The sequence below is a fragment of the Cervus canadensis genome, chromosome 2 (assembly GCF_019320065.1).
Source record: "Cervus canadensis isolate Bull #8, Minnesota chromosome 2, ASM1932006v1, whole genome shotgun sequence".
Lineage (NCBI taxonomy): Eukaryota > Metazoa > Chordata > Mammalia > Artiodactyla > Cervidae > Cervus > Cervus canadensis.
Window position 1 is genome coordinate 48,796,222 of NC_057387.1, and position 15,332 is coordinate 48,811,553.

Genomic DNA, 15,332 nt, shown 5'->3' on the forward strand with positions numbered 1-15,332 from the left:
TTCCTTTGCTTTCTTTCAGTCTTGCTTCTGACATTTGGTTTTGCCTATTTTTAAACTTTGTTTAAATGGAGAATTATTATGTATCCTTGTATTCTGTTCCACATTATGTTTTTCAGAGTCATTTATGTAGCTATAGCATATGCATTTACACTGTGTATTATATTCCATTGCCTATGTATTACTACCTTTTAGTTACTGTTTAAGGACAATGAGTTGTTGTTTTTTGTTGCCATTACCATGTTACATGAACCTTTTTTTAATTACAATTTTTACATTAAAAAAATTGTGGTATGATACATAAAATTCATCATCTTACACATTTTTAAGTGTTCAGTTCAGTGGCTTTAAGTACCTTCTTACTATTTTGCAACTATCACCATCATCCATCTCCAGAACTCTTTTCATCTTACAAAACTGGGACTCCACACTGATTAAACTATAACTCCCCATTTCCATCTCCTGTGACAAAAACCATTCTACTTTCTGTGTCCATAAATTTGACTACTCTCAATTATGTTACATAAGTAGAATCATAGACTATTTTTCCTTTTGTACTGGCTTATCTCACTTAGAACAATGTCTTCAAAATTCATTCAGTTGTAGCTGTGTCAGAATTTCCTTCCTTTTTAAGGCTAAATAACGTTCTATTCTATGTACTGAATATGCACTGTATTTTGTTTATCCTACTAGGAACATTCATGGACTTCCCTGGTAGTTCTGATGGTAAAGAATCTGCCTGCAATGAAGGAGACCCAGGTTCCATCCCTGGGTCAGGATTAATGGCCACCCACCCCAGTATTCTTGCCTGGAAAACCCCACGGACAGAAGAGCCTGGCAGATACAGTCCATGGGGTCGCAAAAGAGTCAAACACATCTCAGCAACCAAGCAGCAGGCTACAGTCCGCGGGGTTGCAAAAGAGTTGGACATGTCTGAGCAACTTAGCACAAGGAACATTCATACACCTATGTACTTGTGTACACAGGTTAAACAAGAAAGAGTTTATACCAAAAAATAGAATGGTCACAAAGAATGCATAAATTTGACTTTAACAAATTTGATTTTGCCAAACAGTTTCTCAGAAAGGTTGTACCAATATTTACTTGACCAGAAGTATAAAGAGTCACTAATGTTGTCAAATTTTTATACTTTTACTAATTTGGGAGCTATAAAAATGTAAATAACTCAGTGTGTTCTAATTTGCTATTTTCCTGATTAATGATAAGGCTGAGCATCTTTTCACATATTCATTAGTCATTCAAGTTCCTTCTGTAAAATTTTTTTATCTAAATTTTGTCTTTTTCTTATAGATGATGCATTCTGGTTGTGAATCTGTGGTTAGTTATATGTGAGAAATATAACTCCTGATTTTTAGCTTATCTTTTCACTCTTGTTTTAGAAACTTCTAATGAGCAAATGTTTTCTATTTTAATGTAGAAAAATTTATCAGTTTTTCCTCTATGGTCTATAATTTTCTATCTTATTTAATAAATTCTCTGCAACCCAAGTTCTTAAAACATATTTTTTTACATTTAGGTTCTTAATCTACCTAAAATTGATCTTTGTATACACACTCTAATAGCTATCAGTTTTCATTTTTTCTGTATGGATAATTGGACGTGTATAATTTATTAAAAAACCCATCCCTTCTCCACTGATCTAAGATACTCCTGATGTCTTATGTTCAGTGTCCATGCAAGTAGTATAAGTCTGCTTCTGGCTCTCTATTCTATGAGTCACTCACCTGAATTCATGCCAATATACAATTTTTAAATGTTCACATACTAACTAAAGTGTAAGCAAAAAAATTTTTAACACTATACATACTTATAAATGAAAAACTTTTAACATAGTCATTTTCTAAAAGGCAAGATTTTAAACAGATATATTTAGAATTCCATTTAGTATATTAAATATTAACTCCCACATTGATAATAATCTTTAAACTTACCTTTCTTTCAGTAATATCATAGACTTTATTAGCTTTGGTAGAAATTTTATATTTCTGTTTTGGTACCTAAAGAAAAGAAAGCATAGCATACGATAGAATTCAAGTAATAAACATGAACTTTATGGTTAACATTAAGTCATCTATATATTATATCATTGGCTAACCCACATCATTAGTTCATGACCTCAGTTTTATTTATTGTTCTTTTTACATGGTATTTGCTAAATATGAAAGTTAAAAGTCTACAGGTTAAAAAAAAAAGTTACTTACAATTCCTAGCTTGTTCTGACATAAAGGATAGCCACAGAGTTTGATAATAGAACGCTCATCCACGACATCACTATAGTGAGCAGGTGTGATGAATTTCCCCTACAACGAAATGAGAGGGGCACTTAACTCTACCAGATTATTCAAAAAGTTTATTTATCAGCTCTTTAGGCCTCATTGATCTCATATGAAAACACAGGGATCATAAAAGTACCTATCTCATAGGTTTGATTTACCTATCTCATAGATTTGATAGAATCAGAGGAGAAAATAAAGGAAAAGCACTTAGAAAAGTGCTTCTAGACACATTCTAAGTACTTAGAAAATGTAAGTTATTATTTAAAAAAACACAAACCCATAAAACTCCCAAAATTTCTGCCACAGTAAACTATGCATCTTTGTGGATTATACAATTCATGAAATAATTCTGAGGCAGGAGGAAGAGGTGATGCTATTCTGACTGCTTTACCAAAGGAAAATAATAATAGTATATTTTTTATTTTTAAAACTGTTACTCAAAAATAAACAAAATAGAATTATATACAATTTTACCTATTTCTGAAAGCACAGTCTTATAAACAAAGTATATTAAAGGTGTCATTGTGACTCCTGAACAAATTTTTGTGCAAAATCTTCCACCTTCTGAAAAAACAGAACAGTGAGGTGACAGTTAATAAGCTAACACCAAATATTTTTGACATTTTCTTGTTCAAATCATCTCAGATCTACCACCCAGAATGATGGGTTGGCTATGTCAGTAGGCTAGAGGGGAATGTTTAAAGGCTAGAGGGGAATGTTTAAATGTACGAGAGAGAGTGATGAAGAAAGGTCTCAGAAGAGGAGGAAGATGATGAAGTTGGGCAATAGGTGGAAGGATGGGTCAAGGCAAAGAAGAATGTCCCCTCTTCTGATGAGAAGGAGTAAATGTGAGGCTAAGTAAGCTAAGTGACAGGGTGAGCAAGGGAGCGCAGCAGAGAAAAAGATCCAGGTGTCTGCTGTGTTCTCCATGAATTAGGCAAGAGCTTAGAGGAACGGGGTATGGACTTGGGAAAAGCAGTAATGATGGCAAGAGTGTCAGTGGGTGGTTAAAAAGGGTGCTAACTGCAGATATAAATGATATATATACTATATAAAAAATATACAAACAACAAGGCCCTACTGTATAGCACAGGGAACTATAGCAGAGTCAGACACGACTGAGTGACTAAGCATGCATGTGCGCACACACACACAAGCATAACTGAACGCTTTGCTGTATACCAGAAACTAACATTACATTGTAAACTAATGGAACTTCAATAAAAAAACAAACAACAAACCAACCTCAGTTCTTGAGACAAACTAGCATTTCTGGTTTGTCTTTAGAGTCATCAAGTGTGGAGATTCTGATGCAGTTACCCGTATCAATTTAAATATTGTCATATTTATATTCCTCTTGTTTAGGAAAATCTCTGAGCCACACTAAGAATTACTTCTACAATAAAAGCTCTAGCTTTAATTTTCCATTGCTTTTTTCTCATAAGGATTATGAGGATATAACACACATTTCAAGTTTTTAATGCAATAAAGCCATTAATGAAAACAAAAAAATTTTTAATGCAAATGATAATTCTTGTTATGTGTTGATTAAACCATAGGGGATCTGTATCTCATGGTTTTAAAATATCAAAATTAATGAAATTACATTAACAGAAATGATGATTTTCTATTACTAAAACAGGACAACATACAGCCTATGAAAAATGACATGGTGGTCAGCAGTGCAAAGCAATGAAAATCAAGTGAGATTAGCAGACTGGTTAAAAGAACTACTATTAAGGAATAAAATATGCATGTTACCTCTCTCAAGCACATTTTAAAGTCACAAAACAAAGAATGCATAATAGTAATGGTTATCTTTAAATGCACAAATTATATAGTGTGTGACTGACAACAAATTCAAAGATTTCAATAATGCAAGGAAGTTTCATGTTACACAGATTTAAAGACTTTATACTATAAAAGTGTTAGTCAGTCAGTCATGTCTGATTCTTTGCAACCCAATGAACTGTAGCCCACTAGGCTCTTCTGTTCATGGGATTCTCCAGGAAAATATACTGGAGTGGGTAGTCATTTCCTTCTTCAGGGGATCTTCCCTACCCAGAGATCAAACTGAGGTCTCCTGCATAGTACACGGTTTCTTCACCATCTCAGCCACCAGGGAAGCTGGTGGCAAACCACTTCAGTGTTTTTGCCTTGAGAACCCTATGAACAGTATGAAAAGGCAAAAAGGTATGACACTGAAAGATGAGCCCCCAAAGTCAGTGGGTGCCCAATATGTTACTGGAGAAACGGTTCCAGAAAGAATGAAGAGGCTGGACCGAGGTGGAGACGTCTCCTAGTTGTGGCTGTGTCTGGTGGTATCCAGTCTGAGGCTGTGTAGAACAATACTGCACAGGAACCTGGAATGTCAGGTCCATGAACCAAGGCAAATCAGGTGTGGTCAACCAGGAGATGGCAAGAGTGAACATCAACATCTTAGGAATCATGGACAGGTGATGATGGACAGGAATGGGTGAATTTAATTCAGATGACCATTATGTCTACTATGGTGGGCAACAATCCCTTAGAAGAAATGGAGTAGCCCGCATAGTCACAAAAGAGTCTGAAATGCAGTACTTTGGTGCAATCTCAAAAATGAGAGGATGATCTCGGTTTGTTTCCAAGACAAATCATTCAACAACACAGTAATCCAAGTCTATGCCCCAACCACTGACTCTGAAGCTGAATGTTCTATGAAGACCTGCAAGACATTGTAAAACTGACACCAAAAAACTATGTCCTTTTCATCATAGCGGATTGGAAAGCAAAAGCAGGAAGTCAAGAGATACCTGAAATATCTAGGAAGTTTGGCCCTGCAGTACAAAATGAAGCAGGGCAAAAGCTCACAAGAGTTCTGCCAAGAGAACACACTGATCACAGCAAATATCCTCTTCCAAAACACAAGAGATGGCTCTACACGTGGACATCACCACATAGTTAATACTGAAATCAGACTGACGATATTCTTTGCAGCCAAAGATGGAGAGCCTCTATACAGTCAGCAAAAACAAGACCGGGAGCTGACTGTGGCTCACATCACGAACTCCTTATTGCAAAATTCAGACTTAAACTGAAGAAAACAGGGAAAACCACTCAGCCATTCAGGTATGACCTAAATCAAATCCCTTATGATTATACAGTGGAAGTGACAAATAGATTCAACAGATTAGATCTGATAAGGGTGTCTGAAGAACTATGGACAGAGGTTTGTAACACTGTACAGGAAGGAGATAGTGATCAAAACCATCCCAAAGAAAAAGAAATGCCAAGAAGGCAAAGCGGTTGTCTGAGGAGGCCTTACAAACAGCTGAGAAAAGAAGAAAAGCAAAAGGCAAAGGAGAAAGGGAAAGACACACCCAACTGAATGCAGAGTTCCAAAGAATAGCAAATAAGAAAGCCTTCTTAAATGAACAATGCAAAGAAATAGAGGAAAACAATAGAATGGGAAAGATTAGAGATCTCTTCAGGAAAACTGGAGATACCAAGGGAACATTTCATGCAAAGATGAGCACAATAAAGGACAGACACAGCAAAGACCTAACAGAAATGGAAAAGGTTAAAAAGAGATGGCAAGAATACACAGAACTATATAAAAAAGGTCTTAATGATCCAGATAATCACGATGGTGTGGTCACTCACCTAGAGCCTGACATCCTGGAGTGTGAAGTCAAGTGGGCCTTAGGAAGCATTACTAAGAACAATGCTTGTGGAGGTGATGGAATTCCAGCTATTTCAAATCCTAAAAGATGATGCTGTTAAAGTGCTGCACTCAATGTCAGCAAATTTGGAAAATTCAGCAGTGGCCACAGGACTGGAAAAGGTCAGTTTTCATTCCAATCCCATAGAAGGGCAATGCCAAAGAATATTCAAACTAACATACAATTGTGCTTATTTCATATCCTTGCAAGGTAATGCTCAAAATCTTTCAAGCTAGGCTTCAACAGTACATGAACTGATAACTTCCAGATGTAAAAGCTGGGTTTAGAAAAGGCAGAGGAACAGAGATCAAATTGCCAACATTCATTGGATCATAAAAAAGGTGAGAGAATTCCAGAAAAACATCTACTTCTGCTGCATTGACTACAAGAAAGCCTTTGACAACAAACTGTGGAAAATTCTTTAAGAGATGGGAATACTAGACCACCACCTTACCTGCCTCCTGAGAAACATGTATGCAGGTCAGGAAGCAATAGTTGGAACCAGACATGGAACCAATGGACTGGTTCAAAACTGGGAAGTTCAGGCTGTATATTGTCACTCTGCTCAATTAACATATGCAGAGCACATCATGCAAAATGCTGGGCTGGATGAATCACAAGTTGGAATCAAGATTGCTGGGAGAAATGTCAATAATCTCAGATATGCAGATGATACCACCCTAATGGCAGACAGAAAAGAGGAACTAAAGAGCCACTTGATGAGGGTGAGGGAGGAGAGTGAAAAAGCTGGTTTAAAACTCAACATTCAAAAAACTAAGATAATGGCATCCAGTCCCATCACTTCATGGCAAACAGACAGGGAAAAAATGGCAACAGTGGCAGATTTTATTTACTTGGGTTCTAAAATCACTGAAGATGGTGACTGCAGCCATGAAATTAAGATGTTTGCTCCTTGGAAGTAAAGCTATGACGAACCTAGACATCATCATTAAAAAGCAGGGACACCACATTGCCAACAAAGGTCAATATATAGTCAAAGCTATGGTTTTTTCCAGTAGTCATGTATGGATGTGAGAGTTGGACCATAAAGAAAGCTGAGTGCCATAGAATTGATGCTTCCGAATTGTGGTGCTGGAGAAGACTCCTAGAGTCCCTTGGACTGCAAGGGCATGAAATCAGTCAATCCTAAAGGAAATCAACCCTGAGTATTCACTGGAAGGACTGATGCTAAAGCTCTAATACTTTGTCCACCTAAAGTGAAGGGCTGATTCATTATAAGATACCCTGACACTATGAAAGATGGAAGGCAAAACAAAAAGAGGAGGGCAGAGGATGAGCTGGTTAGACAGTATCATCAACTCAATGGACATGAGTTTGAGCAAACTCCAGGAGATAGTGAAGGATAGGGAAGCCTGGAGTGCTGTAGTACGTGGGGTTACAAAGACTCCAACATGACTTAGCCACTGAAGAAAACAACATACTATAGAAGTAATAATTTATCAATACATACACACTCCCTTAGGAATTCTTCTGAAATATTCTCTTCTAAAAGCTGTTCCACAATATGTAGAGCTTTTCTCTCAAACTCAATCTTCTTTCTGATAGCTGCTTCTAGTTCTGCTTTCCTAAAATTAAAAAAAAAAAAAAAGGTATTTAAGTTATTCTAAAGTTTTAGCATAGCCAATTTTCTACATTTTAAAATTAAACACTAATGATGTACTATTTTGCTATTAAGGTTAAATGTACATTAGTAAATGCTGTTTCTTTAGATCCAGTATTTTTCAAAAAGGAAACAAGCTACTTGTTATTGATGACTGTCGTAACAGGATTATTTGACTTCCAGGGCTCAGAGAACAAGGAAGAATTTAGAATATCCTATAGAAAAGAAAATGGGAGAAAATCTTTTTTTGCCAGTTAAGACTCCATCATTATTGAAATGATAATCTATCATTCTCTATCATTCCTCTGAGCTTTTACCTAAAAATGGAGGCTTTTCCCTTGAAATCATTAGAGATCAGAAGGGAATGGAGAGAAAAAATATGATGTTGGTTGTTCTCTTATACACAAATTTCTTTGTGCTAATTCTCAAATGTTAACTAAATGGCCAGCCTGGTTTAACAGGACAGAGTCATATTTGCAAAGAAGTATTTACTTACCTTTGTTGTAAAGTCTTATTAAATAACTATACCAGTATGGTTCAGGAAAACAATAATCTAGGAGGCACCAGTGAAAATCTGTCAGCCTCTGTGGGCCCCACACATCATGAATATAAAAGCAGAGGCTACCTGATCAAAAAATGGTCCTAGGACAGTGGTCCTCAATACCAGCTGCAGTTTAGGATCATCTGATGAGACCTTTTTAAAAAAAGATACCATGTTCAGTTCCCACTGCAGGCTAACTAAATAAGAATCTTTGAGGATGGGCCCTAAGTAATGGTGTTTTCTTAAAAGTGCTCCAGATAAACCTAGTGTGTAACAGGGTTGAGAACCAGCCCCATGGGAACAAAGATACCAACTACCTTGGTGACTTGTTTGCTATACTAGTTTCTCCTCACCCACCAGAACAACCCTGCTGCCATCCTGGATCTTGAGTGCTCTCACATCTGGACTTAGAATGTACCCAGTCCTGAATATTCATTGCAAGGACTGAAGCTGAAGCTCCAATACTTTGGCCACATGATGCAAAGAATGGACTCATTGGAAAAGACCCTGATGCTGGGAAAGATTGAAGGCAGGAGAAGGGGACGTCAGAGGATGAGATGGTTGGATGGCATCACCGACACAATGGACATGAGTTTGAGCAAGCTCCGGGAGTTGGTGATGGACAGGGAGGCCTAGCGCACTGCAGTCCACGGGGTCTCAAAGAGTCGGACATGATTAAGTGACTGAACTGAACTGAGAACGTACTCACCTTTTCTCCCTACCTTTATTGACTGCCAAGACTTTAGCACCTAATTTCTTGCCTGAAGCAATATGTTTCACAAAAACAATTTGGAGAATTGACACAAGACTGCCAGCTAGGGACAAATAGGGACATTAAAACAAGAATGTCTCACTGTTCACACTGTTCGCTAAACCCAGGGTAGGCAAGGCACTAGCAGGGAAGCTGGAAGAAAACTCAAGGAGTCATAGCAAGTGAAGACACATTTATTCTCTCCTGACTGCAACAACAGCTGTAGCAGCAGATACACTGTATTCTCTCCTCTCATGACTAACCCAGTGGACACAGCCTTAACGCAGCCAAAAAGCTCTTCAGGTGGAGCTCATATATGTTTACAGAACAAAAGCGGCCCGTAGCCAAGTGGGTACATTGTGACGCGCATGCGCGGTGCTATAAGTTATCTCAGCTGGTACAAGACCATGTATTTACAAAACCTGGGGTCAGAGAGAGATGCCCTGGGCCGAGAGAGAGCCTGACCCTACCTCTTTGGTTAATCTGCTCTTTCCCTACAAAGAAGAAACTTGCAATTAACACCTGTTCTCCCATCATTTCATAAAGACCATACTTACATCAAAAATGTAAAAAGGACATGGCACAGATTAAATATTCTTTGTAATGAAAAAAGTTTTCTGTGCAGTACAAAAGTTCCTTGTACTGAATATACTTAGCTCTATGAAAAACATTATTTTTCTCCTTTTGCTGCTTACCAATAAAAGCTATGTCATTTACTAAGATCAAAATAGAATGTGCATTAGGAGTTGCTGACTTAAGGAGTTAATTACCTCAACCTGCAGGAACAGCAGACTCCTCTGAACTGATGAACACCTACAACTGTCTCCCATGGACAGCCCTGTCTCAGAGCTCCCTTCTACCCCACATGACGACACGTGGGGTGGTCTACAGCAGTGGTTCTCAAACTTCTGGGCATCAGTGGTCCTTTATAATCTTAGTTTTTGCTTATGTAGATTGTATCTGTTGATAGTTACCATACTGGGATTAAGGGTGAGAAAAATTTCAAGCACTCATGAACTCATTTAATAGTAATATATCCATTACACGTTAACATGTTTTTAAATGTAAACTTCAGTGTGAATTATAGAATTGTTTTATGTTTTCACAAAGCTCTTTAATTTCTGGCTTAATACTATTCAGCTGGATTGAACGTAGAAGTTTTTTTCAGTTGGAATAAATCCATGAAGGATCACTTCTCTCAACACCTAGTCGGTTACCCTCAAGGATTTTTAATTGTTTCATCATCCTGGGTGATCTGCTTGAAATACATTTCAACTTATCTATATTCTTCATATTGTAGTACTTAGAATAAAAGATAATCTCCTTGGGCGTGCAGTCAGATCCATGTTGAAGAGAGTTGCAAATTACTATTATCATTATTAACTAAACTTTACTGTTGTATTATTTTCTAAAGCTAAATATAGTCATTCTGCTCCACAGGAAAACAGACCTCAAATTCATCTGATTTCTCCACTCCCAAACGATCATTATCCCTAACACCTTAACACTTTTGAAACTTAAATTCTATTACTTTATTACTTGAAGTTTTGTTTGCACTTAGAAAATGTGAATTTCTCACCGCAGTCTACTGGTACTATTTGAATGCAACCCTGCCTCTAACTTATTCCTACACTCCTTTCTTCCTTTGCTCAGAATGCTTCACACGACCTTGGGCATGTCTCCTTTCTTTAAATGACCAAGCTTCTTCTTGTCACATATATTGGTGCTTCTGGCTGGAGGTCTCTCCTCACTACTCTGTCTGGTAAATGCCTATCTAGCCTTCCAGTCAGTTTAACTATTACTTTCTCAGAGAAGCTTTTCCCTGAAAACATACCGCCCTTCCTGCCAACCTCTCCTGTCTTTAGTTCCTCCATCAGAGTCTTTTCATTTGCAATTATGTATTTATTTGTGATAATTTAATTGGTATTTCTGTTCTACTAGACAGGAACTGTGTCTATATTGTTCAAAATCATATCCTCAGAGCCTCTGAAACTGAAAAACTCCCAAAAGAGAACACAGGCAGAACAGCCTTTGACATAAATCTTAGCAATTTTTTAAAGTTTGTCTCCCAAGGTGAAGGAAACGAGCAAATATAAACAAACAGGAAGGACCTGATTATACTTAAAAACTTTTGCAAACAAAAGGAAACCATCAACAAAATGAAAAGACAATCTACTGACGGGGAGAAAACATTTGCAAATGATATGACCAATTAAGAGTTTAATATCCAAAATATATAAACAGCTCACACAACTCAACATCAAAAAAACAATCCAATTAAAAACTGGGCAGAAGAAACAGGACACTTTCCCAAGGATGTATAGATGGCCAACAGGTGCATGAAAAAATGCTCAACATAGCTAATTATCAGAGAAATGCAAATCGAAACCACAAAATGAGATATCACCTCACATCTGTCAAAAAGACTATCATTTAAAAGTCTACAAATAACAAACTTTGAGGAGGATGTGGAGAAAAGGGAATCCTCCTACTGTTAGTGGGAATATAAACTGGTACAGCCACTACGGAAAACAGTATAGAGGTTCCCTAGAAAACTAAAAACTATCACATGATCCAGCAACTTCACTCCTGGGTATATACGTGAAGAAAATTACAACACTAGTTTGAAAAGACACATGCACCTCAATGTTCATAGAAGCATAATTTATAATTGCCAAGATACAGAAGCAATATAAGTGTCCATCAACAGACAAATGGATAAAGATGATGTGGTTTACACATGCCATAGAATACTACTCAGCTATAAAAAAGAATGAACTTCTGCAATTTGCGACAACGTGGATGTACCTAGAGAATATTATGCTTAGTGAAGTAACTCAGAGAAAGACAAATATTCTGAGATCACTTACATAGAGGACAAATCAGTGGTTACCAGAGGGGAAACAGCAGGGGGAAGGGCAAGAGTGGGGTATGGGATTAAGAGATACAAACTATGTATACAATAAATAAGCAACAAGGAAGTATTATATAGCACAGGAAAACTTAGTTATTATTTTGTAATAACTTAGAATATAATCTATAAAAATATTTAATCTCTATATTGTACATCTGAAACTAATGTAATATTGTAAATCAACTAGAGTTCAATTAAAATTAAAAAAATCTTATCCACAGAGACTAACACAGATCTAGCATATCTTACATTCAGTAAATAATTCTTGAAAGAATGAGTAAACTAAAACCAATACTTCATAAAATCATAACTTATATACAGTTACATCATCCTCAAAGATGACATCTATTCTAAGAACCTTTTGTGCCAGAAGATAAAGGTTGCCTTTTTAGGAGATGCCCATTGAATAGTATAGAATAACTTTTTGCTGAAAATATGGACATGATGTAAACAAAGAAAAACAACAAAAAGTTTCTTGGAGTCTGGTATATAAAACAAAAAGGAAAGTATCTGAAGAGATGGAAAAAAAGGTACCTATAATTCAGGAACGTTTATTACCACTGACATTTTTCTACAGATATTCATACATTCACCAGCAATCTAAAAGTGTCAACTTGGTTTTCTTAAGGCATGGAAAAGTAGGGGAAATAACAGTCTACGTGAGAGTTTACAGTACTTCCCAGATCTTCCCCTTCTCTCTAAATAATTTTCTCTGAGGCAGCACCTATTACACTTTTTACAAACGGTTCAATTAGTATGTGATTAACAGGTAAGTGAAAGCAGCTGTTTATGTCGTTCTCATACCTTTGAGAAGCATCTTCTTGGTTCAAGGCACTTGTCTGCTTGGTACCTACAATTAAAAGAAACAAAAATCAGTAGGTCAAGTGTACACAAACACCAGGTTACCGGACAGATTCTTGCCCAAATAAACTGTAGACCATCCTTTCTTCTTCTCTAACACTTCCCTTCCAACTCAGTGTGAAAATCAAAAGAAATGAGAAGGGAATCCAATTTGGTTTTGCAAGCTAATTATTTTTCTTGGTTAAAACGTAGCTCTTTCAGGACTGAATTTTCTCGTTATCCTAGTTGCATAATTAAGCACTCCTGAAAGCCTGAGATCTAGGGGGCAACCTCTCTCCGTCCCCCTCAATGTTCGCTCTCTGGTAAAGAGGGGTGTGACCCCCCTCGGAGACCCAGGGCACCATAAGGGCAGTCTACCTGCAAGGAGGACCAGTGCTAGGGTGAAGGCCAGCTGCACTCGGCCTTCCAACGGCCTCCTGGTCACCTGCCCACTCAGACGACCCCGATTGTAGGCTCTCAGGACCTCTCCTGCCCTTTCCCTTAGGGCCTGGAACACAGCCAGCCCATTCGGGGGGAAATCTTGGAAGGCTAGCGTCCAGAGATGGGGATTCTGACGAAGGTCTCTCCCAGAAGGCGAGAGTTCGGCAGTAGAAAGCTCTCGGCCTTCTTGCCCTCGAGGATCACCTCCCCTGGGGCAGCCTTTCGGGAGCGCCCACAGGCCTCCGTCTGGAATTCTGTGGGGATCGAATTCTCAGTTCCAAACTTGGGAACAGGCCCTTCCTCCTACCTGCGACGTCTCGGGGGGCCCGGGGACGCCGGGCTTTGCGGCCCGCAGAGTACGATCCAACCCAGTCGGCCATGGGGTGCGCCGTCAGTGTCGGAACCGACCCCGGCGTCTTTCCCCCAAGACTCCGCCTCCCGTCGCGCAGCGCGGGGCGGGGCCGGCTGGGAGGGGAGGGACCCGGAAAGCAGCGCGGCGGCGGCGGCGGCGGAGAGCCGCGAGAGGGGCGAGAGGCCTGGCGGTACGCGGATACACGCGGGGTCCCTGGCAGCCGGGGCTCGCGGTGAGAGGTGAGCCGCGGAGGACCCGGCGTCCGGGCCGAGGCCTCCGTGAGGTCTGGGGCCCAATGGCCGACGCAGGCAGGAACCGAGAGAAATGGCTTCCCTTGGATACCGCCTGCACGCGCGCTGGGGTTTTATTCGCTCTGCAGCCCGGTGCTGTGAGGATCCGGCGGAACCCCGCCTCCACTACTGGGCTGGGAACCGGGCGGTGTCGCCCTGACGGGGGCCTATTGCCTGACTTAGCGCGATACAGTGATTTCACTATCACGATTGATTATGGGGGGGCGGGGAGGGGGCGCGGTACATCTGTTAAGACAAATGCCTGGGTCTGTAATGCTTGTTACTCTTGGGGTGGGAGACATCTCAACTTTCATCCCCTCCAGGTGTTACACTCCGATTTCTGCCAAGTAAGACTTTTTTTAAAAAAAAAAAGAAAAGAAAAAGGCTCCCTGATAATTAGAATTGATTTCAGGCCCACCTTTGGGGGGGAGGGGCGGGGGGGAAAAGACTGTCTTTTCAAAGATCTTATAGTGTAAATTTGTGCTACCTCTTGGGAGTGAACTAAAGAATTTCTTTCCCGTTCAGTTTATCTTTCAAAATTATGCTCTAAAAAAACTTGAAGGATGAAACAAGAGGTTTTTGTTCTTTTGTTTTTTGTTTTAATTTCTTAGGCTAACGTTTCAGTAAAAAAAGTTTCAGCTTTAAAAACTTTCCATTTTCTTTATTGTATATAAATACAATATTTATATTGTATATAAATACAATAATTCATCAGAATGAAGTAACTTATAATTCAGTATAGTATTACTGATAGTTAACAGTGTATTTATATTATAAATTTCAGCATCAAAACTGGAAAAAATAAGGAATGGCTGTGGAGGAACTACAGTCTATCATACAGAGATGTGTAAGTAATTTTTTCTGTTTTTGTTTTTAATGACATTTAATAACCTTTCAGAATATGGGAAGGGCACAGATTATTTTTAATTACATCTGCAGTCACTCAAATTGTTAATCTTCTTTAATCCTTGCTTTTTTTGACCTCTGAATAAATAGCATGAAGGCAGGAAGACATATTGGATATGTCACTTGGGGAAATAATCTTTACACTTTTAATACTGATCCTTATCATAGATTTCTTTGGCATAGTGGATTTCAAGGTGATTTATTAAAGTATTTTTTAGCCTAATCCTAATTTTCATACATATGCGTATGTGCAGCTTATTTAGAATTTAAACATTTCTTTTTTTAGAGAAAAATCAAGTAGTTATTGAATTTCCATTTGCCTGAACATACTTGTTTTTTTGTTTGTTTTTGCCAGCAAATCCTAGAAGAGCAAGACTTTAAAGAGGAAGATTTTGGCCTGCTTCAGTTAGCAGGCCAAAGATGTATAGATGAAGGGCACATAGATCAACTGTTAGAAATAATTCAGAATGAAAAGAATAAGGTAAGTACAATCTTTCTAAGTACTTTTTCAGTCTTTACTAGTAAGAGAATAGCCACATGATACTATCATTCATCCATTCCTTTTTTTCAGCAAACATTTAAGAATCAACTTAAATATCCACTGTGGAAAATAAAAAGGAAATAAGATCAATTATGTACTTTAAGGTGCTTACAGTCTAGTGGAAGATATAAACATGTAAA

At 38.4% G+C, this 15,332-nt stretch overlaps 2 protein-coding genes across 17 annotated transcripts in view; one reads left to right on the top strand and one right to left on the bottom strand.

Moving 5' to 3' along the window:
* Nucleotides 1-13,574, bottom strand: part of RPAP2 (RNA polymerase II associated protein 2) — a 108,436-nt gene extending 94,862 nt beyond the window's left edge. For 6 of the 16 annotated variants that reach the window (XR_006268081.1, XR_006268082.1, XM_043460657.1 and 3 more), the window contains exons 1-5: nt 13,411-13,572; nt 12,627-12,672; nt 7,467-7,581; nt 2,220-2,318; nt 1,950-2,015 (exon numbers count right to left, since the gene is read on the bottom strand). Coding sequence is in view for 14 of the 16 variants with exons in the window: in XM_043460657.1 (XP_043316592.1) it covers nt 1,950-2,015; nt 2,220-2,318; nt 7,467-7,581; nt 12,627-12,672; nt 13,411-13,483 (399 nt within the window). In the remaining 2 variants the exon portion in view is untranslated. Of the gene's footprint in view, nt 1-1,949; nt 2,016-2,219; nt 2,319-7,466; nt 7,582-12,626; nt 12,673-13,410 lie in introns of all 16 variants that reach the window. The other 10 variants (XM_043460652.1, XM_043460653.1, XM_043460651.1 and 7 more) reach the window with 4 other exon arrangements.
* Nucleotides 13,567-15,332, top strand: part of GLMN (glomulin, FKBP associated protein) — a 44,586-nt gene continuing 42,820 nt past the window's right edge. The window contains exons 1-3 of the mRNA XM_043460662.1: nt 13,567-13,694; nt 14,530-14,592; nt 15,007-15,132. Of these exons, the coding sequence (XP_043316597.1) occupies nt 14,554-14,592; nt 15,007-15,132 (165 nt within the window). The 5' untranslated portion in view covers nt 13,567-13,694; nt 14,530-14,553. The remainder of the gene's footprint in view (nt 13,695-14,529; nt 14,593-15,006; nt 15,133-15,332) is intronic.